Here is a 27,373-nt window from a genome sequence, read left to right on the forward strand (position 1 = left end):
GAAAAAATGATGGGTTTTGGGTATTTTCACATTTTAAAGAATCTCCAAACCAAAATGTACTCGCTAGTGTTACTTCATCCTGGCATTCGGCAAGTTCATTCAATAAAATGGAATAAACTTGTCAAATAAAAAGATTGTGATGAAATATCACAATGTCAAGGTTACATTTTTTTCCAATTTGTTCTCACAAAAAGATGTCGAAGGACGTTTGAAAGCCACACATCTGACAAATTCTTCTTTTTCAATCATCAAAATGTTGAAAATCTGCTATAAAGTGAAAAATAAGCAGATTTCAAACCTGAAATCATTCTTGTGTGTACAAAACTATAACACAAACACAAGTGTTTATTCTTAACCAAAATGACAAAAATGGTATAAAAACACATTGATTCTTATAAGGGGCATTTCTGACCCACTGAGGTCCAATCACTGGAGCATCTAAGGACTAAAAGCTGTATTGATATCCTCTATTTCAGTCCCTTAAAAAGCTCAGTATTGGCACAATTTTGCAGATCAAAATTTATTAAATTTGGATTTCATACATGGACTTTTTGGACTATTACATGCACTAATTTGCGATTTAAAATCAGACCTTTTACGCTTTAATGCAGGTGTACTAATTAGAAGGTGACATCCAGAAATTACTCAATCTGTAAAATCGCAATGCAAACATTTCTAAATGTCACATTATATGATAACGGAATAATCTCAAACTATTTATCAAGAAAAGCACTTCAAAACAGGACAAAATATTACAAAAATGAGACACAAAACAACAAAAATGAGACACAAAACAACAAAAATGAGACACGAAATAGCAAAAACATTTCACAAAACAACAAAAATGAGAAAAACAACAAAAGCGAGACACAAAACAACAAAAATGACACACAAAATGCCAAAAACATGGTACAAAACAACAAAAATGAGACACAAAATGCCAAAAACATGGTACAAAACAACAAAAATGAGACACAAAATGCCAAAAACATGGTACAAAACAACAAAATGAGACACAAAATGCCAAAAACATGGCACAAAACAACAAAAACGAGACACAAAACAACAAAAATGAGACAAATGACACAAGAGATGAAACAGACAAAAAAGCAATAAAAAATTTGACAAAATGACAAAAACAAGAAACAAAATGACAAAAGAGCAATCTAGTCTTTTACTTTATGATCCAAACAACTTGTCATGGCCAAAAAATATTTTAAATTTATAGTTGTACTAATTTACATCTGCAGTTAATGTCTTCTCTGGAATTATTTCGCTTTGGGGGCCGGATTGGACCCTCTGGAGGACCGCTTTTGGCCTGCGGGCCGCGTGTTGGACACCTGTGGTTTATACCATAAGAGTTATAGTTGATTGAAAGATAACTTTTCTCTGATTGCTCCTTCTATAAGTTTAGAAATGATCCCCATGGAGACTTTCTGTGCTTTCTGCTCATTTTTCTTTATATTTGAATAAATAATCAGCGTTGTTTCCAAGTTTAAAAATATTTTCTGCAGCTGGAGAAAAGCTGCTGCTTTGGAGACGTACGGTTCTCATCTGACAGCAGCATCATGCAGCTCCAGAGAGAGAAAAGATCAATACCAGCATCATAAAAGCCTGAAAGCTTCTCTTTCTTCTGTAGTCTATCACGGTTCAGATTTAAAAGCATGTCAGCGACGGCAACAAAAAGACACCAGAAAACAGATCTTGTTATTTGCCGCAGCCTCTGCAGAAGATGAGGCGTCTGTCTGACACTAATCCCGGTTATATTTGGAATTTATCACTCCACATTTTTTGGATGGCTTATCGAGGACGGACGAGAACCTTTTGCTTTGACTTTCCAGCAGCTGCCAGGGAAGGAAAGTGACACCTAATCAGACGTGAATCCATCTGCTGTGAGGCTCTTACAGGCTTTTAAAACCAACGTTTAGCAAGAAATTTACTGACAGCAGCAGAAACAAAAACAGACGGCGGCGGGGATTAAGAAATATTTGGGATTTCTTTGAATTATTGCTGTTTTTCCTTGTTTGTGTGCAGGTGAAGGTGTGAAGGTGGACCGGATCCACAGAAACAAGACTCCAGCTCATAAATTCAACCCTGTGAGACGAGTTTTTGATGGTTATCGGTCGCCATGGCAACAGATGTGGTGCAGCTGGGAGGTTGAGGTGGGGGGGATGTTCGAGTGTCTGGCTGCTGACGGCTCATACCTGCGATGGCGTGAGGGTCCGCTGAGTATTCCTGGACGTCCAACACGCCGCAGTCCAGAGACGCCTTCAGCTTCTTCAGCTTGGAGGCCGAAGGAGCGATTCGGAACAAACCCTGAGACACGAAAACAGACAAAAAATTAGACAAAAAAGTTACAAAATGACAAAAAAAATGGACAAGCGACAACAAGTCAAAAATGTCCAACGCAAGAAACTAAACAACACAAACGATACACAAAATGACCAAAAAAAACATAAGAACACAAGCGAGACAAAAAGGAAACACAAAACAACAAAAACACGAGGCAAATGACAAAAGTTAGACAAAAAAGAAACACAAAACGACAAGAACGAGAAACAAAACAAAAAAACAGGAGAAAAACGACAAAAGTCTGAAAAAAAACAAAAAACAAAACCAAAAAACAAAACCAGGACAAAATATTTCAAAAGTGAAACAAAAAATGACAAAAATGAGAAAACAAAAAAGCGAAAGACAAAGTGGCAAAAGCAAGATGCAAAATGATAAAGAGACACAAATGATAAAAACAAGACACAAAATCATAAAAACAAGACCCAAAGTGACACAAATAAGCCACAAAATGGCAAAAACAAGACATAAATGACAAAAACAAGCCACAAAATGGCAAAAACAAGACATAAATGACAAAAACAAGACATAAATGACAAAAACAAGCCACAAAATGGCGAAAACAAGACATAAATGACAAAAACAAGCCACAAAATGGCAAAAACAAGACATAAATGACAAAAACAAGCCACAAAATGGCAAAAACAAGACATAAATGACAAAAACAAGACATAAATGACAAAAACAAGACATAAATGACAAAAACAAGCCACAAAATGGCAAAAACAAGACATAAATGACAAAAACAAGACATAAATGACAAAAACAAGACATAAAATGACAAAACAAGCCACAAAATGGCGAAAACAAGACATAAATGACAAAAACAAGACATAAATGACAAAAACAAGACATAAAATGACAAAAATAAGCCATAAAATGACAAAAATAAGCCACAAAATGGCAAAAACAAGACATAAATGACAAAAACAAGCCACAAAATGGCAAAAACAAGACATAAATGACAAAACAAGCCACAAAATGGCAAAAACAAGACATAAATGACAAAAACAAGACATAAATGACAAAAACAAGCCATAAAATGACAAAAACAAGCCACAAAATGGCGAAAACAAGACATAAATGACAAAAACAAGACATAAATGACAAAAACAAGACATAAAATGACAAAAATAAGCCATAAAATGACAAAAATAAGCCACAAAATGGCAAAAACAAGACATAAATGACAAAAACAAGCCACAAAATGGCAAAAACAAGACCTAAAATGAAAAAAGACACAAAACAATAAAAACAAAGTAAGCACTAAAGTAGAATTAGCAGTACCACTGTGTGGAAAGTACATCCATGAGAATACACTCAAAGTACCAGAAGTAAAAGTACTCATGCCCCACTGTAGATCATATTTGTGATGTTTGATGTCATAACTGTGGAGGCATTAATGTGAAGGAACTATTTTAATGTTGCAGCCGTTAAAGCTACTTTTTATCATTAGAAAACACTTCAGATTAATAGTTAAACCAATGACAAGCAGTGAAAAGCTGTTTAAGCTCTTTTATTATTTAACATAAAACTGGATTTGTATTCCAGATTACCAAAAAAATGGAAAAAACAAAGCAGTAAATAAAATTTCAGACACGCACACCCTTATTCTTCTGAAAAACTAACAATGTTTTACCATTTATGCGTCTCTCATTACAGATATCTACAGTTTATTCCTAACTAGTCATAATTCTAGTTCAAGATATCTTTAATACCCGTCAATTCCAGATGTTTTCCTTTTTAGATATCCTAAATTAAGTCAGAACAGCGCTTAAAGTGGAGTAATTGCAGGTGTCTCAGATGAAAGTTTAAATGAAGCAGTTAGATCAGAAGAACTTGTTTATCAGACGTCCTGAGACAATGCCACTGTAACTGAACATGAAAAAAAGGTTTTAGAGCCAAGTCAGAGCGCCTGAGGACAAAGTTCTGGTGAAATTTAACCTCAAGTTTCTCATGAACGAAGCTGTTGTTTTCCACAAACTCTCATTTCCCACAGTGTTTAAAACTCATCTGGTCCGCTTTTATATCTGTCAACCTGTCTGAACGCCTCACAAGAGGAAGATTCAGATTAGTCATCAGACATTTGACGTACACCGCTTCTCAAAGGTTTTAGGACAGGTTCTCATTTATTTGAATGAGAAAGTGTCCTAAAACTTTTGACAGGGGGTGTATCTGCAGATTTTTGACTTGTTTAAACTGAGTTACAGAAATCTCTGAACAGAATGAGTTTGCAGGATAAAAATCCAGACTAGTCACAGTGGAACTAATTAAACTTATGTTAAAATCAGTCATTTTGGTTCAAAATATGATAAAATTTCATTAATCCTGAGGAACATTCTTGTAATAATGATAATAACTTTATTTATATGGTGTAATTTTGTTGATGGTCTAAACAAAACACACCTTTAAAATCCGCTCAGGGTTCAGCAGAGTTAATCTGAGATACCTGCAGTTACATTTTGACATTTTAAGCACCATTGTGCCAACTTGATTTAAGATATCTAAAAAGGAAATCATCCTGAATTGACAGGCATTAAAAATATCTTGAACTAGAATGATGACTAGTTAGAAATAAACTGCAGATTTCTCATATTTTAATTACTGCTGGTCATAATTCATCGTCTAATATGTGAATATTGTGGATATTTGCAGCTTAACTGGAGATATATATAATAAGAAACTCATAAATGGTAAAATTTATGTTAGTGTCCATAAAGAATAAGGGTGTGCACATTTGAAGTTTTATTTACTGCTTTATTTTTCCATTTTTCGACAAAATACAAATCCAGTTCAGATGGTAAATATTAAAACGGCTTAAACAGCTTTTCACTGCTTGTTATGAGCTTAAATACTAATATAAAGTGTTATTTGATGAAAAATAAAAAGTAGCTGCAAGTAGCTTTAACAGCTGCAACAACCAAATAATTCCCCCACAGTAATGCATCCACAGTTATAATCCACAAATGATCTGCAAAGGGACACGAGTACTTCTCCTACTTTGAGTGTATTTTGATGTTCGTGTTTTCTACACTGTGATGCTGCTAATTCTGCTTTAGCTTCTTTAAATTTAAAACCACTTTTCACTCCCTTTTTTTTTAGCTTAACTAAAATATAAAGTCTCTAATTAGTATTATCTTATAAATATTAATGATAACAACATTATCATTGTTTGTTTCAGGTTGTAGATAAACGGCTCCGTCCTGGACCTCGTTAGATTTCCCTCCAGTGAGTTAGACTGGTTCAGGCGAAGTGTTTTCTGTGTTTACCTCCTCCTGCATGCCGCACTCCAGCAGCATGGTGACACAGGCCTCGATGGGAAACGCTATATCCCTCCCGCTGAGCGCTAAGTGCTCCTCTAATGGCTTCCCGTAGCACGGCTTCTCCACCCAGGTTTCTGTCAAACACACACACACAGTTACACAAACACACACACAGTTACACAAACACACACACAGTTACACAAACACACAGCAGCTCCACTGTTGTCACCTTCCGCTAAATAATGATGCTCAGTATGTTCAAGAATTTCCTCTCAAGCTGCAAGAGTTCCAGAAATAAGGAGGAAAATATGTTTTCTGAGTGAACTTCAAGACCCTGAACGTTCCTGGAGATCCTCATGTGACATCTGTGCGTCTGACCGTGTCGTTCTTACAGGCAGGAATGAACAATGTAAGAATCCGTCTGCTGCTATATGATTATACTGTACATTCAACTGTTTACCATTTTGGCTCATTTCATCTTCATTTTTCTTTTCTTTCATTTCATTTTTAAGTCCTGTATGGCATATTGGAAGGGTAGCACTTTCTATTGGTGGAAGTTCTGACTTTAAAGGGGAACTTCGTTTTTTTTCAACCTGGGGTCTGTTTCCATATGTCATTTCATACATGTGAGTGATGGAGAAATTAATTTTCGACAGAGCTCCAGTATTTAGCCAGGCAGGCAGCTTAGCAGCTCAGCTAGCGAAAAGTATGGGGCAGCTGGCCCCCCCGCGTCAAAGTCCGCCCTCACGTGCTTTTTTTCCCCCGCACTGACCGGCTCAGATAGTCTCAATGAGTGTCCCACAACATACTAGAGATGAGAAGTGAACGAAAAACTCCACATTACCTGGCGATCGCTCTTTGTTGTGGTCTGTATCCAAATCTCAGAACGCTAGAAAGCAAATCTCGCTCCGAAATCGCGCGAGAACTGTTTCCCCCACCGGTGTTTTGGCGTGAGCTATCACGCAATTTTGGAGCGAGATTTGCTTTCTAGCGTTCTGAGATTTGGATACAGACCACAACAAAGAGCGATCACCAGGTAATGTGGAGGTTTTCGTTCACTTCTCATCTCTAGTATGTTGTCGGACACTCATTGAGACTATCTGAGGCGGTCAGTGTTGGAAAAAAAAGCACGTTAGGGCGGACTTTGACGCGGGGGGGCAAGTTGCCCCATACTTTTTGCTAGCTGAGCTGCTAGCTGAGCTGCTAAGCTGCCTGCCTGGCTAAATACTGGAGCTATGTCGAAAATTCATTTCTCCATCACTCACATGTATGAAATGACATATGGAAACAGACCCCAGGTTGAAAGGCAAAAATCAGGGACCAAAAGTCTCCTGTTGCAGCAGAACACCATATCAGTGACTATTTTTATGTAAACATACAGTAAATCTCCCTGCTCTGATCCTGTCTGTACATACTTTTGTACCACATTAATATATATTCCTCATACATGGACAGTCCTGCACTAATAATAAAGTGATGCTCTGTGTGTTCTAATTCATCATCATCATCCTAGCGTGCTCTCGCTACGTCGGGACTCGTAATTGTTTTTTGATTTATGCAAACCGACTGCTGCAGTTTCCCTTTGGGCAAAAACAAAGTCCTCTACCTGCGTCTGCTCCCTGAAAGTTTGACTGCTGCTCATTAACTCAGAGAACGTTTAAAGAACCTCTCTGACAAACTGTAGGTGATTTCCCTCCGGTGACAGAAGCACCTTGTGATGACTTCAACCTGCTGACAGCAGATCAGATTTATTCTCCTCGTGGTGATGCCGGCTGCAGTGAGGGGTTACAGAGAGGTGACAGCATCGTGAAAACAAAGCCAGTTGGTCTCAGACTCACCCTGATGAGCTTTGATCTGCGGCAGAACACTCTGGAGCAGCTCTAATGACTTCCTGTGGTACTCAGCCTGGACTTCTATCAGCTGCACAGACAGAAAGACAGTTAAAAAGCCCGTAGAGGATGTTTTCAGTCAGTTCTCCGAGGCCAAAGTCTGCAGAGATGCTGCACTTACTGTCTGGAAGTAGCTTGCATAGTCAATTTCTTTGGCCACAAAACTGTACATGTCTGCTGAGAGCTGATCCTGGTGGAAGAAAACACAAAAAAACAGACCACAAGAGAGTTAAAAATGAGACAAAACTCCCGTTAAAAGGTGTCCTACTAGAGCACCGGCGTCAAGCTCATCTTTACACACTAATAAAGCTGCTGATGCTCATGCAGATAAAGAACACATAAAGCAGCTTTTATCTTGCATTTAAAGCTGTACACTGCAAAAACTCAAAATCTTACCAAGTCTATTTGTCTTATTTTTAGTGAAATGCCTCATCCCACTTGATTTAGGATAACTTCACTTAGCAAGTGACATTTCAGCAAGATAGAAGGACTTGTTTTAAGTCCTAAATATCTTGTTAAATCTTGTTTTAACCCTCCTGTTGTCCTGCGGGTCAAATTGACCCGTTTCAAAGTTTGAAAATGTGAGAAAAAAAAATTAATATTTTCACAGTGAAAACTTCCACATTATCAACATTTTTGGGAAATTTTTAAAAAAAAATTTTGATGAAAAAAAGAAATGTTAAAGAAATCTTTTTCCTGAATGTTCTTAAAGAAAATATTAGAAGTTTTACTGATATATATGTAATCACTTTAGACATTTTTAAGATTTTTTTGGAAGATTTTTGCTCATTTGTTTGAAAATCTTCGCAATTTTCATTTAAAAAAAAAATTTTTAAATCTTTATTTCTTGCCAAATTTGTTTTTTTTTAAATAAAACTTCTCAGGAATTTTCTTCCTGAAGATTTTGTAAATTTTCAGAAATTTGGGGAATTTTTTTGCAGAATTTTTGGATGTTTTTTGCAGAATTTTTGGATGTTTTTTGGTGCTGTATATGAGGACAATAGGAGGGGTAATACACCTAAGATTGACAATCCTGGTAAAATATAGCTTAAAATAAGTTTTCCCAGCTTATTTTAAGATCTCAATATTGTAAATATCATATTTTATTTCAAGAAATCTTACCAAGCCATTTTTCACTTGTACTATTGGCAGATTTTTTTCCACTTATTTCAAAGTAAAAGTTCCTTGAAATGAGTTTTTTTCTCTTGTTTTGAGAGGGGTATTTTTTCCAGTGTATTTCTGAGCAACTGATGAATCTAGCTCCAATTTCCCTTCACTTTTAGCTCTGTTTTGGGTCTCCTCCACCAACTTTCGGGGCAAACATCTGCTTCTTCAGCCATGAAATGCTGCAACTTCTGCTGGATTTACTGAATTAAATTTGTGAGCACTGACTCGACAGATCTCCATGCGGTTGGCTGCCTCCTCCATCTCTTCCCTGAGGTGGTCGGCCTTCGCTCCCGTCGGCTGCAGGTTGCTGGAAAGTCCCGAAGACTTGGTGGATTGGTAGTACCTGCGGACAGAAAACGCTTTACTCAACATTCTGTAAGTGACTTTGAGATTTTAACATCAGTAAAAGCAGCACGTTAAAGTGAATGAAGGCATTTTTATTTTGCCTTCAGCAGCTCCAGACTTTAGCTCCTCTGAGAAAAAAAAAAAAAGCTGAGAGCGAAACCTGACAGCTGCTTCCACCACAAAAACAAATCAAACAGTTTCTTTAAAAAAACAACAACAGTGGATTAAGTGTTTGGCTGACAAAAGCCCAACACTTGTCTGTCTATATATCCTCATTTATTCAACTTAAGCTCCTCTCTGTTCTCAGACTTGCTGTCTGTCCGTCAGACTTTCTGTCTGAGTGCAGATAATTCGCTGCCAGAGGAGCTCAGCTCACAGCCGGATGACGGGAGAAAAAATTGCTTCAGATTTGGGTCACTAAAAAAACTGGACTGCAGAGAGGAAAATAACGTTCTGCACATCAGCGCTCACAACAGCGGCGATGTGACGGCGAAGCAGCCCAGAGAAACCGTGGAGACGGCGTGTTTCAGTGATCAGGAGACAGTTTGTGATCGGACCGGAGCGGTAAAAGGTTTTCACACCTGACGTCTGAAGAAAACGGCACGAAAACATCATCACAGGTCAGAATGTTTGGTCGCTTTTCAGCCTGGAGGATCACCATTTCACTCATCTTCACACGAGAAAAACAATTATTAAATAAGAGAAAAATTAAGTAAATTGTTGTTAACGGACAGAATGCATGACAGAACAATAGGTGATTTTTGGTCTTTAAAAGGCCTTTCATGTCTGACAGCTTGTGGTAAAAACACGATTTTTAAAAGCAAAGTCTGTAATAATTTTTAGAGCTTCATGTGTCTTATAAAGACCATCGTTGTGGTTATTTAGCAACTTGGTTCACATGTAAACAAATAGAAAAGCAGTGAACTTGCCTTTAACGCTGCAAAAACTCCAAATTTTACCAAGTCTGTTTGTCTTATTTTTAGTCAAAATGTCTCATCCCACTCGATTTAAGATAAATTCACTGAAAAAGAGACATTTCAGCAACATGGAGGGTTTTGTTTTCAGACAATGCATCTTAAATATCTTGTTAAGTCAAACAATCTGGAAATTATCTTGTTTTGAGTTGAATTTTACAAGAAAACTCAGAATAAGTTTAACCCTGGTGTCGTCCTGCGGGTCAAATTGACCCGTTTTAAAGTTTGAAAATGTGGGAAAAAAACAGATTTTCACAGTGAAATTTCTGATGGACACATTTTAACATTTTTCAGAAATCTTTGAACATTTTTTGGTGGAAAAAAAGAAATGTTGAAAATGCTTCTTAAGAACATTCACATAAAAATCAACCAAAATCCAGAGAATTTCACTGGATTTTGGTTGATTTTTATGTGAATGTTCTTAAACAAAATGTCAGTCGTTTTACTGATATATATGGAATCACTTTAGATATTTTTAGGATTTTTTTTGAAAGATTTTTACTCATTTTTTTAACAAATATTTACCAGAAATTTCTTGCCAAATTTGGGGATTTTTTTAAAATAAAACTTTGAAGGATATATTGGAATTTTCTTCCTGAAGGTTTTGCAAATTTTCAGAATTTTTTTTTGAGGACAACAGGAGGGTTAAAACATCTCAAATTAGGAGGTTCCACGAAACCAAAAATCTGTTTTTGAGTGAAAAATTCTTTTTTTTTTGCAAAGACACCTAAGCTTGACAATCCTGGTAAAATAGAGCTTAAAATAAGTGTTTTTTTTCCAGCTAATTTTAAGATCTCAATATTCTAAATATCACATCGTATTTCCAGAAATCTCACCAAGACATTTTTCACTTGTTCTATTGGCAGATTTTTTCCACTTATTTCAAGGTAAAAGTTCCTTAAATAAGTTTTTTTTTCTTGTTTTTAGACATACATTTTTTTCCAGTGAACAGCTTTATGTTGTCTACAGCTGCAAATATGAGCATTAATTACGTACAAAGTCAGCGTTAAGACGAGCAAAGCTGCATTCATCAGGTTTATAATTGCAGCTTAAAGAACAGAACAGATTGAATCTGGCTTTCAGGGAGGTTTCATCCCCCCAGCGTCGGTCTGCAGTGTGAAGACTGTGGGTTTGTCCAGACGAACAGCAGCTTCACTGTGTGGAATCAGACTCCGGTGACATTCAGTTCATTCACAGAGGATGGAGTTTCTCAGCTCACAGCCAAACTTCCTTCTCTCACAGCGACAGACTCACCGTGTTCGTGCCGAGTCCATGTCCAGGACCAGCTTGGCTAAATGTTTCCTTTGTTTCTGGATGTTTGGGATCTCCACCTGAGAGGACAGAGCAGAGCGTGATGTTTGTGGGTGTGAACGAGGACACAGACTCTGTATTGTCGGAGGGTTTTACACCTGTTGTCGCTCTCATGGAGATTAGTTTACTGGCTGGTTTACAGGACGAGTCTCATGGACAGAGTATTTAAGAAAGTCCAAACACGTTTCTCTACAAGTTCTTATTTACTCTGATGCTTTAATGAACATATGTGTGGATTTATGTGCAGCAGAACATCTGTATGAAGCTCATAATGTCCACTTTTAGTTACTCTATGCAGAGTAATCTTGCTGCCACATTGTAATTTTATCGGTATTCTTGTTTTCGCACAGCGCATTCTTATTTTATCTTCATTCTATTTTTTTGCAATGGCTTTGAAATATCTCTATTATTCTATTTTGGTCTAAAATGTGTCGATTAGGTGACAGTAAATGCAGATTATCAGAATTTGGAGAATTTCAGGGAACTCTGCAGATATGTAAGGAACCTGTCTTGCTTCCAGTCTTCCTGGAGGAACCTCTAACTGCTCGAGTTCAAGAAGAAGAACCTCTACTAGCAAAAAACAGAACCCTGGAGGATTTTTTTTTGTCGGGTTTACATCTGCATTTTCACTTTTACTTCTAAAACTGAGTTTGATTATAAATGTGTGCACTTCAAAACTTCAACACGCAAATACACACATTTAGGAATAAAAAATATTAATTTTAGTGCAAAAATTTAAAAAAAAGTGTGAAGCTTTTTATTCATTACTGACAATTAAGAAATCATTTTAGGTCATATTAGCTCCTGAAAATTTGATTTTTTTTTACCTTCTTATGACAGATTTGTTTGCTAATTGCTATTTGCATCTTTCAGATATTTTTCCTTATTTATATTGAGAAAAAGTCTTTTGTTTCTGCTTTTTTCTTCTCATAAAACAGAACGTAAACATTCCTGACTTGTTTACAATAAAAAGAACATATAACCATTTGTTGTTTTTATATATTTTACTTAAAGGTTTGTGCTTACTTTTCTTTTTATGTTAGCTACTTTTAATAGTTACACTACCGTTTAAAAGTTTGGGGTCACTTAGAAATGTCCTTATTTTTGATAGAAAAGCAGATTTTTGGTTCAATGAAGACAACATTAAATGATAAATCCAGCGTAGACATCGTTAATGTGGTAAATGACTATTCTATGTGGAAATGTTTCATGGAATACCTACAGAGGAACATTTCCAGCAACCATCACTCCTGTGTTCTAATGCTACATTGTGTTAGCTAATGGTGCTGAAAGGCTCATTGATGGTTAGAAAACCCTTGTGCAGTTATGTTAGCACATGGATAAAAGTGGGAGTTTAATGGAAAACATGGACTTGTCCGAGTGATCCCAAACTTTTGAATGGTTTGTGTAAGACAACTTTAACTCATTTAGAACAATTTTAACTAATATAGAGCAATTTTAACTCACTTTTGAGCAACTTCAACTTTCTCTGCATTATGTTTTATGCGTTTATTTGTTGGAAAACCTCTTAAGGAAGCCTAAATTACAAACAAAAACATCATCAAAACTGCTTTCAAGTTACAGCACACAATGTTAAGCATAAAAACCAAATAAAAAGAAGCAAATGCACACATAATGGCAGTAAATGTCGCAGTAAAATGGTTCTTAAGGAAGCTGAACCCCACAATGAGACACAGAGACAACATCTGCTGCTGTTAACTCCACCAGAGTCCTTTAATCGGGTGTTTCCGTACCTCTGCCAGGTCGTACAGCGGCTCGATCACGTCCCTCTCGATGGTGAGTTCGAACAGGATGAGCTCCTGAGCCAGTCGGTCCTGCGTCTCCCCGCAGAGCTTCAGCATCTTCCTGTGACAGGAAACACCAGAGAGAAATAAAGTCTGGGAGAGTTTTTACATCTATTTATGCAGCTTTCTGTGGAAACCTATGCAGCGATGCCGACTCTGCACCCGTACTGTACGACCCAATGCAAGCAGGTGATGTAACCCAGAGGAAACCCGGCTCAGTCTGTCCATTCTAAGCTGATTTATTTCACACCTGCAGGAGTTACTGCTGTGGGAAAAAGCTAGTAACGACAAATAAATGTGACAGACTGTCTTTACTGTCATTAAAACATCACTGAGCTCCTGAAAAAAACACATTTTAGAGCTGAACGCAGGTAAAGAATTCAGAAAAAATGCTGCCAAGTGAGAAAACAAGCATTTGCAGAAACAGGTGTGATTATTTCCACAGAGAATAAATGAATTAAACAATTAGCAGCTGTGAAATCTGATTAATTCATGGAGTCAGTTTAAAGGAAAAATGCCCAAGTTCTCTAGTAGCTGCTTCTCACATGTGAATATTTGTTTTCTAACATAATAATCTCAAAGTTTTAAGATTTTTGACTCCAGATCAGACAAAACAAGACGTCTAAGTGTATTTATCTGTGACTAACAGGGTTCCTCTTTAAAAAACAAAACATAATATATCTAAATCACACAAAGTACTACACCTAAAAACAAAAATAATTACATAGTTACCAGTTTTTTATTTGTATCATTACTTTATAGAACAATTTCTGCTTCTATCCCTGATTTTCTTAAATTTTTATGGCATAAAATATAACTATTCATGGATATATTTGTGAAATTTTAGCTTCATATATCACATTTAACAAAGCAAAATTCAGGCTATGTTTAAATGAAAATATGTCAAGAAATATTAAATATAAAAGCCTGAAATCTTCACTGTTATTTCTCATCATGACATTGATTCAGAATAATAACAGTCTCTGAATATAAATACGCTAATAAATAAATAAAAATCCCATCTTTGAGCAGGCTTTTATAGAGTGGGTGAATAGACATTTTTTTTTATTTTGCATTTTTATCTTGGAAAGTATTTAACCCTCCTGTTGTAAAGTTTTAAAAATGTGGGGGGGAAAAAAAAATCACACTGAAAACTTCCACATTATCAAAAATTTTTCAGGAAATTTTTTAACATTTTTTTGGTGGAAAAAAACAAATAAAATTTTTTTAAGAACATTCAGAAAAAAATCAACCAAAATCCAGTGAATTTCGCCGTCAAATTTGGGGATTTTTTATTTAAAAAAAATAAAACTTTTGAGGGAAACTTTTCAAGAATTTTCCTCCTGAAGATTTTGCAAATTTTTATAAATTCAGGGAATTTTTTTCTGAATTTTTGGACTTTCTTCAGACAAGGCAACAACATTTTTTGGTGAAGAAAACATGAGGGTTAACCTGTCAGTCTAGAATTTTACATGTATCTTTATAATATTCACGTTTCGCGATAAAAAAATTCAAACAAACCAGAAATGTTCGAGCAGAAGAACCCTGATGATTAAAGGTGGATTAATCCAGTTTAGTTTCAACGTTTCTATATTTGTTTTTTCCCCCACAAAATACTGATGTTTTTCTCGCTAAATGAAGCTTAAATTGACAGATAAACTAAAGGTGTTTCACATTTTAACATTTGCATTGATTCGTCTGCATGTATGGAAAACGTAAAACCAGTTCTGTGTCATGAGAACATTTGTTTTCCACGCCGGCGCCTTCTTCCAGTGCAGCAGGTAATCGATGGAGATGGAAACGTGTCGCTCACCCGAGCAGAGATTCGTCTCCGAGCACGGCGGCTCCCTCCACCATGCATTGTGCGAGCGTCGTGAGAGGAAGCTTCTTCTGCAGAGACACAGAAACAGACCACGAATCAGTCGATCGCCTCTGAAAACTGGCTAATAAATGAAAACACAGAGAAGGCAGAAAACCAAACATGATATCTGCATCACAAACACCTGGAGGTAAAACCCAGCTTTGTTTTCTCACACCAGCTTATCAGTTTGGTGAATATTCACTCCATTTTTAGGCAATTGATCCACAAACTGCTCGTTTTTTTGTCACTTTTTCTTGGAATAGTTGCCTCCAGCTGTGAGTTTATTCCGTCCTGTGCTGCCTTCAGGCTCAGATAAATTACCGCTTTCTCTAAAAGATAATGTTTAAAACACTCTGAAGGTGTTTCCAGAATCCTCCAACATTCTTCTGCGCATCTAAATGAAAAAATATTCCGTCTACTGGGTGATTTTTAAGCTGTTTCCAGAGTTCTGGTTCCAAATCCAAACAAAAACTCCGATTATTTTGCAGTAAATTGAACATTTTTTCTTCCAGATGTTGAGCTGAATCCCTGAGGATCATTTGAACACCGTCACAGTCGTCCTTCTGGGTTTTCCAAACATCCTTCTGGTTAATTATCTGTTAATGATGCTGACCTGATTAACACACAAACTGAACCTGCATGTTTATTTGATGTCCCGACAGTCAAACATGAGCAGATTACTTCATATTTACAGTCACATGTAATTCAGCTCCTCTGAGAACTTCTGAGTTCGTCATAATCATTTATTTACGTGGTCCTTTCTGTATTTGATGACTGTATTTTTAAAAGGAAAAGTCAGCATTTGCATCTAAACTGAAAGGCAAAAGGACATTTTAAATATTAAAGCACAAAGAAAAACCCAAGCATAAAACACAGCCATTAATAAATAGCAGAGAAGGCAGCAAAAGTGGTTAAATAAGTCGATTTAAAAGCTTCTAAAGCTGAACAGCCCCAGGGCGACCACACTGTGGGTTTTTATTGTGCTGTAAAACTAAAAGCAGCTTCTTCACTTCGAGATTTGACCCGAGGATCAGTGAGAGGATCGGAGCGGGTTTGGTGGGTTCCTGACTGAAGCGCTCTGCAGGTTTTAACCCTTTTCTGCTGCTTCAAACCCCGATCTGCTTAAAAAGTTCTCATGTAAACATCACAGAGACACAGTTAATGATTTAAATGAAAGAGGGCATTATTACTATTTAATGGAGAAGCATAAATGAGTTCATGTATTTAACTGGATGGAAATATGAGACACAGTTTAACCCTTTAATCCTCATTTACAGGCACCAAAAATATTGTTTCCTTGTCTGAAAAAAAACAAAAATTCAGCAAAAAGAATCCCCAAATTTCTGAAAATTTGCAAAACCTGGAGGAAGAAAATTACAATAATTCCTTAAAAGTTTCCCTTAAGAGTTTTAGTTTAAAAAATCCTCCAAATTTGTCAAGAAAATTCTTGTAATTTTTTTTAAATGAGTAAAAATCTTCCAAAAAAAAAAAATCCTACAAATATCTAAAATGATTACATATGTATCAGTAAAACTTCTGATATTTTCTTGAAGAACATTCACACAAAAAAATCAACCAAAATCCAGCGAAATTCGCTGGATTTTGGTTGATTTTTTGTGTGAATGTTCTTAGAAAGATTTTTAATATTTCTTTTTTTCCACCAAAAATGTTACACATTTGGACATCAGAAGTTTCACTGTGAAAACATATTTTTCCCCACATTTTCAAACTTTAAACGGTTCAGTTTTGGGGTTAATGGGTTTATTTGTCTGACGCTGTGCAGCACTTTGGTTGACATTTTGTCAGGTTCAAATCTGCTATAAAGATAAACTGACTCAACTAATGCAGGAAAAACAGGCTGAGTAACATCTTTTTCCCATCAGACTTCTGAACAGTAGGGTTAGGGTGGTTAGTGCCGTCGCCTTTAGTTAGAAGATCCCCGGTTTGCTTCCTAGCTTTGCCGGGATCTTTCTGTATGGAGTTTGCATGTTCTCCCCGTACATGTGTAGCTTTTCTCGGGGTACTCTGCTTTCCTCCCACAGTCCAAAACATGCTGAGGTTGACTGGTAACTCTTAACTGTAGGTGTGATTGTTAGTCTCTATGTAAGTCAGCTGGGATAGACTTGAGCCCACCGTGACCCTAATGAGGATGAAGCGGTGTACAGGTAAAGGACGGACTGATGCGTTCTGTCGTGTTTCTTGTGTTTTCTCCTACCGACGGTGACCTGACGGACTTCTTGTCCACGTCGACGCCCTGCTGGCCCTGCAGACAGGCGGTCAGCTTCTTGTGCGTGCTGTGAGAAACCTGCTTGACCAGCTCCAGACGCTTCTCCACCTGAAACACACAGAAAAACAGGAAAAGTCAGGCCTCAGGGAGGAAAACTGGATGACACATGTAGACACACTGTACTTCTACAGATGCACAGATGACGTCAGTTTCGGGGTAACTCCACCGACGGTTACAGACGTGAACATGCAGGCAGTGAAAGCCTGCAGCTACAATGGATCTGGTTTAAAAAAATAAAAAGCTCTGCAGCTGTCTGTCAGAGCTGTTTGTCTCCAAAAATACAGAAACACAAACAGTCCTCAGCTGGTGAGACTTACAGAAGACCAGGGGTGTCACATTTATTTTAGTTCAGGTTCCACACTCAGCTCAATTTGATCTCCAATGATCAGTAAAATCATGACCTAGAAATAACCACAACTCCTAATGCTTCCTTTGTTTTCATGCAAAAAAAGTACATTCTGAAAATGTGCACATTTAAGGAATTATCTTTTTACAAAACATCGTGAACAACCTGAGATTTTTTAAGAAAAATAAATTAAATTTAATCAACGTTCAGCCTCAGTTTATCATTTCCACATTACAACTTCCAGATTAGGAGTGTCGACAAAAGAACACGACATTTAGTCACAGATATCTGAAACTGAAAGATACAGTATTTTACTTCATGATCAAAATGACAAAAGCCAGACAGAAAGAAACAGACAAAAAATTGCAAAAATGAGACAAAAAATGAACGAATGACAAAAATGAGACAAAAAATGACACAAAATGACCAAAACAAGACCAAAAAAAACAACAAATAAAGTGAAACACAAAACAACAAAAACATTTTAAAAAGTCAAAAATCAGACAAAGAAATAAAAAACAAGACAAAACATCATAAAAATGAGACAAGGCAACAAAAAATGGACAAATGACAAAAGCAAGACAAAAACAACGAATAAAGCGAAACACAAAGTGACAGGAATGAGACAAAAAACACAAGCGAGACAAAAAAGAAACACAAAACGACAAAAACATGAGACAAACAACAAAAGTTACACAAAAAACTTGACAAAAAGCCAAAAACAAGACCGAATATTACAAAAACGGGGCACAAAATGACAACAGAGCAATGAACAATCTAGTATTTTAGTTCAGGATCAAAACCACTAAGGTCTAGAAATTATTTTAAATTCATACTTTTACAATCTGGGCTGCACAGTGGAGTAGTGGTTAGCACTTTCGCCTTGCAGCAAGAAGATCCCCGGTTCAAATCCCGGCCTGGGCCTGGGATCTTTCTGCATGGAGTTTGCATGTTCTCCCTGTGCATGTGTGGGTTTTCTCCGGGTACTCCGGCTTCCTCCCACAGTCCAAAAACATGCTGAGGTTAATTGGTTACTCTAAATTGCCCGTAGGTGTGAATGTGAGTGTCTGTCTGTATATGTAGCCCTGCGACAGACTGGCGACCTAGTGAGGATAAAGCGTTTTATAGAGAATAGATGGACTTTTACAATCTACAGATAATATTTCCTCTATAACTTTTACGCTTTGAAGGCTGGATTGGACCCTCTGGAGGGCCGGCTTTGACCCACGGGACGCATGTTTGACACCAAAGCACAAGACCATCACCTGTCGCCGCTCATTTCATTACTAAAGCGACTCAGTGGAAGTGATGTCGCTGCCGCTGAGCGCATCGTTCATCAGATCAATTACAGCGCTGCTCCTGAATCAATCAGCGGGACGTTCGGCCTTTTGTCTCCCAAAGAGCTTCAGTTTCGGCGCTCATTAATGTTGCCTGAAGGCAGTTCGGAAAGCCATTTCAGAAAGCCATTTTGTGCACACTGAATACTTTGCAGCTAATGAGAGGCATCATGAAGCAGAACACACACAAACACACACACACACACCGGATGAAGAGTCATTAATACCTGCAGCAGGTCTTCACTTAAAACTTCTGTTTTTTCAGCCCTGGAAGAGAGAGAGAAAAAAAAACAGACAGAAACTGTTAGAGTGACGAGAGAAACGCCAAACTTACATAACTAGCGACTGTGGGAACTTGGCGAGTCGCTCACATACCGTTCAGTCACTGTAATTACATCATTTGCTCAACTTGTGTGCACGAAATTAATAATATTGGCCCGGAGCTAATCATATAAGAGGCATGCTTATTTTGGAACCGTTTCTCACAGCTCGAGGTGTAATTACAGAGCTGGAAATGTGACAGAAAGTCGAGCTCCGATACAGTTTTTAGCTTTTATGATGGAAGATGAAGAGTCTGGATGTGTTTTATGTTCTGCTTGTTGAGCTCAATAAACAATCTGGAGACAAAACTCAGTGAGTCATTGTGAAAACGCATCATCATCCAGCTGAAACACGGCCGGTTTTCTTAGGGAAAGTTGACTTTTTGTGATGTGTTTTTCACAAACAGCAGCATTAAGAGTTTGAACCCTCTGAACTCCATTCAGTTTGTGGGCGTTTTCTATTCCTGAATCCTGTCACAATTTGTACTCACTGTGAGCTCATTTTTAATGACAATATAAAGCCCTGCACCTCTACGGAAACAGAACAACCAGGGCTAGAAGTAGAGAGATCTCTGGAACGTCCTAAGTGTGATATGACACAGTTATGATGTCATAAACCGCGCAGGGAAAACAACAGTTTAATTTCTTTGAGAATTTAAAATGTCTAATATTTTTCCCAAATACCAACGCGTATTAAAGCTCCTGGACAATAAACAGTGGCTCTACATAGATATATGCACAAAATATGAGACAAATCATAATTTTGACCTGATGAAGGATCAACAAATCGCAAAATTTACCAGCATTTTACATCTATGCAGCGACAACCCATCTCCAAAGTCATGTACTGATATTTTAATGTGATCATATTAGCCAATTTATCAACTAAATTCCATTTAACTGGGCTTTTACAGACACAATTAAAATAAACACAATTCACCACAGATATGGAAGCACAACGGAACTATAAACTATTTGTTATCGTCAATAAAAGGTGCACTGGTTCCAACAGAAGACATAAACCTTTAAAATCAACTCATAAATGTGTAGTTTTACTTGTTTTAAAAGCCTCATAATTCCCTTTAAACACCTAGTCACTGTAGTTTTAATCAACTGTTGCTTAAACGGAAGGAAATGACTATTTTCTGCGGCGGAATAACACACACCCGGTGCTCTAGCAGATATTTCGAGCAGCAGGATGTGATGTACATGGGATAAATGAGTGTGCATGCTCGTGGTAATAAATGAAAACAAGTTTTTGATCATTTCAGGACAACAGTGGAGCATCCAGGCTTTGGATGTTCAGACAATGTGCTTCTATTTCCACTGGATTTGCTCAAAGTTTCACTAATAATAAACGACTTTAACAACATCAAGCACAATCCATCAGTTAGAGATTTTCACCACAAGTCTTCGGATCATTGCTTCCTTCAGGCTGTATTTTTTAAAACAACATCAACAACAACAGCAGATATCGACCAGCAGTCAGATCCCGACCTTCAGGCCTGAACACAGAGCAGCCCTCAGCAAACATGGAGACTGACAGCTTCACCCGATCACAGCGGGAAAAAAAAACACACGAGGAGTCAGAGGTTAAAAACCAAGTTGGAGAAAAACGTTGCCTGGAGCGTCGGTGGCCTTTGGCAAAACATTCCAGCAACCTTTAGAACCGGCGTTTTACAGAACTTTAAGCTACGACTGTCAGAAAAACATTCCACCTGCGTTTATTGGAGTTTATGCATCACCACTGGACACACTTTGCAAAAAAATATCGACTATATTAGCAAAAATGACCTCATATGCAGCTTTATAGATCTGCATTTTTGTTTTGTAGAGGCCACATACGCGCTGGTTTCTTTCAGTCTTGGGTTTAAACAATGATAAGTCAACTTCTAAGCTACTCTGAAGGTAAAATCAGACCAGAAGAGATCATGGTTTCACCCTCTGAATCCCAAAACCCACCAGAAGACTGGAACTGCATGCTGTATTTGAAAAAAAAAAAAAAGAAGCCAAATTTCTACCATTTATCAGAGCTTGAAACTGTGAAAACAGCAGAAAAATATTGTTTTTAACTTTCCAAAGTTCCTTGAAGTGCTCATCTGTAACATGCTGTTCTGTTGTGAACTGTAATCAACTCTGAGATTAAAATATCAGTTTATTCTACATGTTTAATTGGAGAATTTGTCAAAAATAAACAGTTTGCAGCAACCAGATTCTGCAAAAGCACACGGTGGAATTGCAGGCTGTGTTTAAACAGAGCAGAACGAAGACAAATACGGCAAAAAAATGAAAAATGTAAGCAGTAAAACATCTGTAGTAGGAGGAGTTCCCTAATGGTAACATCTATGGACATTTGTAAACTCTTGTACTCGCTGCTTTCAGGTTCTTTTTCAGTGTTGTAAAAGAAATAATCAAAGGAATCAAACTTTAGCTTTAGTTTTCTTGCTTTTTTTTTTTTTACAGCATTTTCTGAGTTTTCTCTACTTCTACTCATGGTTAGAAAAATCTCATTAAAAATCATTCAAACTTAAAGCAACTGCATAAAAACCAGCCACCAGGCTACATGTTTTATGCAGACGCACAAAGCTCACTCGCGGTAGCCTAGCCGCGCTAGACCCATGTTCTGAAGGCACAAGGGTCTAGGACCGCTCGACAGGGAGGGAGGCGGGCTAAAAGGTTGTCTTTCAAATCACTCTGCAGCAATTGGGTAGGTATACAACCAATCAACGCAACGAATAGGTTCCTAGAGCGCCGGAAATCAGAGGATGCGGTAGTTCGGTGAAGCCTTATTTATACAGTCAATGGGTGAAGCTCAAGTATATTACAGACATGTTAACAGAAAGATTATTCAGAGTCGGTGCTAATGGAGCTCAACGACTGTTGTCGTTTTTGTTGTCGACCCTGGCAGAGAATTAAATTCGTTGCCGTGGGTTGTCTAGCGCGGCTAGGCTAGTTGTTTCCGGTTGTTTCTGTCAGAATCGTCGCGCCTCTGCCGTCACTTCGTTACGCCCGCCTTCTGACTCTACACTTCATGGTGATTGGTCCGGCCAGTTTTAGGAGAATCCAGCCTCGAGCCTTATGGAGGGTAACTAGACCCATCCTGGCAGAGAATTAAATTCGTTACCGTGGGTTGTCTAGCACGGCTAAGCTACACTCGCGGTACCTTTAACGGAAATTTCTGTCCACATAGAGGAGAAAATAAACGGTCGTATTGATCAGAAATGAGTCCACCGATCAAGAAATGACATGCAGCATCCTCATCGCTGTTCATATTTTACTAAATAACGTTCTAGTTTGACCAAAAAACAGCCGATTTAAACCACTACGTCAGAGAACAGTGAAGCTATAAGTACATCCCAGAATAAAGAGCTGCAGCTGAGGTTTAACTCACAGAACTGCTGGAGGATTCTCCCCACATTGATTATACATCAGGCACCACTTTCCTAAAAGCATCTTAGCATTAAGTCTCTCTTTAGAGCAATATCATCTCCGGAGTTAAGATCCACGAGAGAGCTCCGGTTTCATACGAGCATGAAGCAGGAAAATCTGACGTAGCTTCAGGACACATCAGAGAAACCAAATGAGAAAGGATTCAGGGGTTATTTTTCCCCTTTAGGTGAAGCAAAGTGAAGTGAATGAGGCTTGTAAAGGGTAAAAACTCCAGATAAAAACATGCAAATGCACATATGTGACAAGCGGGCAACGTGCCAGACGTGGCTGAGGGAGCTGTTTCATTTCCAGCCGCTAATTTTAGAGATAAATGTCCTGGAAACGGCTCGATGTGTCCGTACGGTGACAAACCTGTTACACAAGAACAGCAGCTACAGCATTTTATCACAAAGCTAAATGTCCTCAGACACTAATTTCATTTCCCTCTGCTGCTGTTTATCAAGAGCAGAATTAACTATGAACCCTTTACTAACCCTCCTGTTGTCTTCATTTACAGGCACCAAAAATTATTGGTTCCTTGCCTGAAAACAAATTTAAAAATTTGGCAAAAAAGATTCCCCAAATTTCTGAAAATTTGCAAAAATTCAGGAAGAAAATTCCAATAATTCCTTAAAAGTTTCCCTTAAAAATTATATTTTAAAAAATCCTCCAAATGTGGCAAGAAAATTCTTGTAAATATTTTCAAAAAAATGAGTAAAAATCTTCAAAAAAAATCTTAAAAATATCTAAAGTGATCAGTAAAACTTCTAATATTTTCTTTAAGAACATTCACATAAAAATCAACCAAAATCCAGCGAATTTCACTGAATGTTCTTAAAGTAACATTTCTTTTTCCACTAAAAAATGTTTAAAAAAAATCCCAAAAATGTTGAAAATGTGGACATCAGAAGTTTTACTGCGAAAATATGTTTTTTCCCACATTTTCAAACATTAAAACGAGTCAATTTGATCTGCAGGACGACACGAGGGTTAATATAAGATATCTATACTGTCATGTTTTAGATATCTCTGACTGTTTAAAAACCTTTAAGTGGAATTATGAGGAGTCAGAAAGACGTAAAGATTCTAAATGAGGAGTTCTCAAGAGGCAAAATGTCATTTTAGAAATCAGAAGCTGCTTTTCAAACACACTACAGCACTGCGAATATAACCAGAAATACTTTAAGCGCCATGTCAGCGCAACCAGAGGGCAAAGTTCTGGTAAATTTCAGCCAAAAGTCTCAAACAAACGAAGCTCTGGTTCTCCACAAACTCTTTGCTGATGATCTTTTTCAATCTCACCGTATTTTCTGACCATTTATCCACCACAGCAGCTTCGATTACTTCTGTAGAAACACTTTACTGGACTGATATCCAACGGGAAGCACACAGGAGCAGCACATTAATTCAGAATAGTCACAAGAAAGCTGGAGATATGTGCAGCTTTTACTTTGACGAGCCCAAGCTGATAGATTCAAATGTTGTTTTGACATCTAGAATAAAGATTCTGACTAGCCTCAGTGTAATTAAAACTGGTTAAAATGGTGTCAGTCTCTCTAAAGTTGATTCTAAATAGTCAAAGTCAGCCATTAAATGTCATTGAAGTGGCTTATTATTGAGACGCTAGCTTTATTCCTCACAAGTCCATCCACTCCTGCCCTCCAGGGTTTATTATACGTGCTCTACTCGCTTCCTTGCAGGACTTTAGGAGCTAAAACATAAACCGATGTCCGTATTTCTTCCTATAAAAGAGCAGCTCCACAGCAAACTGGATTCCCGTTGCATCACCAGAGGAGAAAATGAGGTCTAGTATTATTTTATGGCCGCTAACAGTGTTTACTGTTGAACAAATGAAGCTCTTAAAGTCCGGGCTCCCGAGCAGAGAAGCTCTGATAAAGTGAGAAGCGTGAATCACCCGAAGAGAACTTCTTTGTCTCCGGGGGAACAAACCTGTGGTTAAACAGGTAGATGAAGTTTTACAAGGTCACAGACGGAGAACAGAGTCTGTGTTGTTCACCGTTGGAACTCTGGATGACCTCATGCCTCTAAAGCAGCAAAAAGAAACACGCTTTCTACCACAGCGGCGTTTATAAAAGGTTAAAAAGCTGTAAATGACGGCTCCATTCGAGGTTAAAAACGTGATTTTAGAATGTTTCCTGGTTTGGATGTCACTGTGACAGAATAATGCTGGTGGAAAGTCGTGTTTTTGTCAACAGGTGTCACGTCTGAAGCCCTGGACACATCTTAAAACCAAAACTAGCAGCTCTCATACTGATTTTAGGTGTTGTGGAGGTTGGTGGAGTCTTAGATCCTCCTCACTGCACATTATCTGCTTTTAGGTTTACAGAAGATGACAATAAAAGGCGGCATCGTCTCTTTACTTTTTTTTTAAACTCATTTTCCAATTTAACAACTTGAAATTTAAACTGAATTAAATTAATGGATTTCTGCTAGATTTTTAAATTGATTTCAGTCTGTTTTTTTGTGGTTTATTAAGGGTAAAATGTAAGAAGAGATGCTTGGTTGTTCTCCTTATTAAATGCATTTTTCCCAAGAAAATTTACAAATACGTCAACAATGTGAAACAATTTGTGTTTCAATAACTTCAGTCAGTTTTCAGCGACTTTCATTTGCAGTAAAAGAAGGAATCAGTCAGTTTACAGTTGGGTCATTCCGTATGAAATCAACCAATTTTAAGAAAACTTCCCACCTGACCCTCTCAGATTTTGCTAAGTTTTTACATACATTTAGTACATTATATATGACGGGAAAATCCAAAATGTGAATGCTTTATTGTCATTAGTTTCAAAGTTATGGCCATTTGAAGTAGCTAGGGGGTACCCTATTATTGCAGCCAAAATTAAGACTTAAAATTTTCGACCATTTTCAGACTTCTATAACTTCTGAACAACAAAAGATAGAGATCTGAAATTTTCAGAATCATTTCACAGTGACCTATAGTCCTCAGAAATGTGAAAATATTTACTTTATATTTATAATTGCATGTTACAGAGAATGACAAAGTTGCGATTTTATCCATCACGAACGTCTAAACTGCTACATTTGGCCTCCCATTACACAAAAACTAATCATCATATCCATTAGAGATTTTATGTGGTATAATTTGGCTATCTAAGGATTGGATCTGTTTAAAATGAAAGTGCTATGGTATGGAATGCATGAAATATGAACAGCTAAAAATCAAAAATATCTGTCTGACCTTCGGATTCAAAGGTCAATATCAGCATGTGGGATAGGTGGTATCAAAAAATAAAAGACATCATGTGAAATTACAGGAATTTCCCTAAATTTTGACACCAAGCACAACTTGCTTCTATAAACCCTTCTATGTTTAATGTTGACCTTTATCAACATTTTTCACCATCTCCTGATATTTTAGTCAATTAGTACATTTTTAAGAGGTAAAAATTCTAAATTCTCTGATTCCAGCTTCTGAAATGTGAATATTTTCTGGTTTCCTTCCTCTTTTATGACAGAAAACTGAATATTTTCACCTTTTTCTGACATTTAATAGCCCAAACAACTAATGAATTAACCAAAACAACAGAAATAACCCTGAATCACAGCCCTGAACAAGCCCACTCCAGCAGCTCCGTCCTCTCCGACCACCAAACCAAACGCCTCCGTCTTACCCGGCTGCTGACTGAAACCTCCCACCAACACGTTTTACGGTGACTACATCCCATAAAGGCTCCCCGCTGCGTTCCTGGACTTACAGAGCCGAGCTGTTCCTGCGTGAGGCTCTCGTCCGGCTGATCTGCAGCTTTCTCTTCCACATCCCCCCCGCTGACGGCAGGAAACCAGCCGAGAATGAAGGAGAAAATACAGGAGAGGAGGAGGAGGAGGAGGAGGAAGGTGAATGAATGAATGAGGGAGGGAGGGAAGGGAGGGGAAGGGCGGCTTGAAGAATGAGACCTGACTATCTGGTCCTTTCACTCTTTCTCTCGTCACCCACCGGCCTCCGTCTCTGCTCGACTTCTACTTCTGTCAACAGGTCGGTCTGTAAAGTGTGTTTAAATTATACAGCTATGACTGCACACACACACACACACATATATAAATACACACTGCAGCTAAGAAAACAGAATAAGCCCGTAGTTAGAGCCTCAACTTCCTCACACACTTTGGTTAGATCAGACGTGTCAAACTCATCTTAGTTCAAGTTCCACATTCAGCCCAGTTTCATCTCCAGAGACCAGTAAAACCACAGCATAACAACCAATAAATAACCATAACTCCTCATGGTTCCTTTGTTTTAGTGCCGAAATATTCACATTTAAGGAATTATCTTTCTACAAACCATCATGAACAACCTGGAATTTCTCAAGAAAAATGTATTAAATCTCAACAACATTCATCCTCAGTTTATCATTTCCACATTACGACTTCCGGATCACAAAGTGTCTACAAAGGAACACAACATTCAGTCACCTGGAACTGAAGCACAGAGGATTTTACTTCATGATCAAAATGACAAAAGTCAGCCAAATACAAAAGAAAACAAAAACAAGACAAAATGTTACAAAAACGTGACACAAAATGACAAAAAATAGAGAAACGACTTGAAACTAAATTTAAAAAATGACAAAAAACTAAACAAAAAGTTGCAAAGTGACAAAAAATAAAAACAAGATAAGACATTACAAAAATGAGACACAAAATGACAAAA

General features: G+C 37.5%; 1 protein-coding gene across 1 annotated transcript in view; it reads right to left on the minus strand.

Moving 5' to 3' along the window:
• Nucleotides 1-27,373, minus strand: part of LOC110970105 (rho GTPase-activating protein 44-like) — a 131,952-nt gene that overhangs the window by 32,760 nt on the left and 71,819 nt on the right. Inside the window, 10 exon segments of the mRNA XM_051939148.1 lie at nucleotides 2,205-2,316; nucleotides 5,619-5,746; nucleotides 7,451-7,532; nucleotides 7,623-7,691; nucleotides 8,894-9,011; nucleotides 11,242-11,318; nucleotides 13,053-13,164; nucleotides 14,917-14,993; nucleotides 17,180-17,299; nucleotides 19,162-19,201. Coding sequence (XP_051795108.1) covers nucleotides 2,205-2,316; nucleotides 5,619-5,746; nucleotides 7,451-7,532; nucleotides 7,623-7,691; nucleotides 8,894-9,011; nucleotides 11,242-11,318; nucleotides 13,053-13,164; nucleotides 14,917-14,993; nucleotides 17,180-17,299; nucleotides 19,162-19,201 — 935 coding nt within the window.

This window comes from Acanthochromis polyacanthus, chromosome 19 (assembly GCF_021347895.1).
Source record: "Acanthochromis polyacanthus isolate Apoly-LR-REF ecotype Palm Island chromosome 19, KAUST_Apoly_ChrSc, whole genome shotgun sequence".
NCBI lineage: Eukaryota > Metazoa > Chordata > Actinopteri > Pomacentridae > Acanthochromis > Acanthochromis polyacanthus.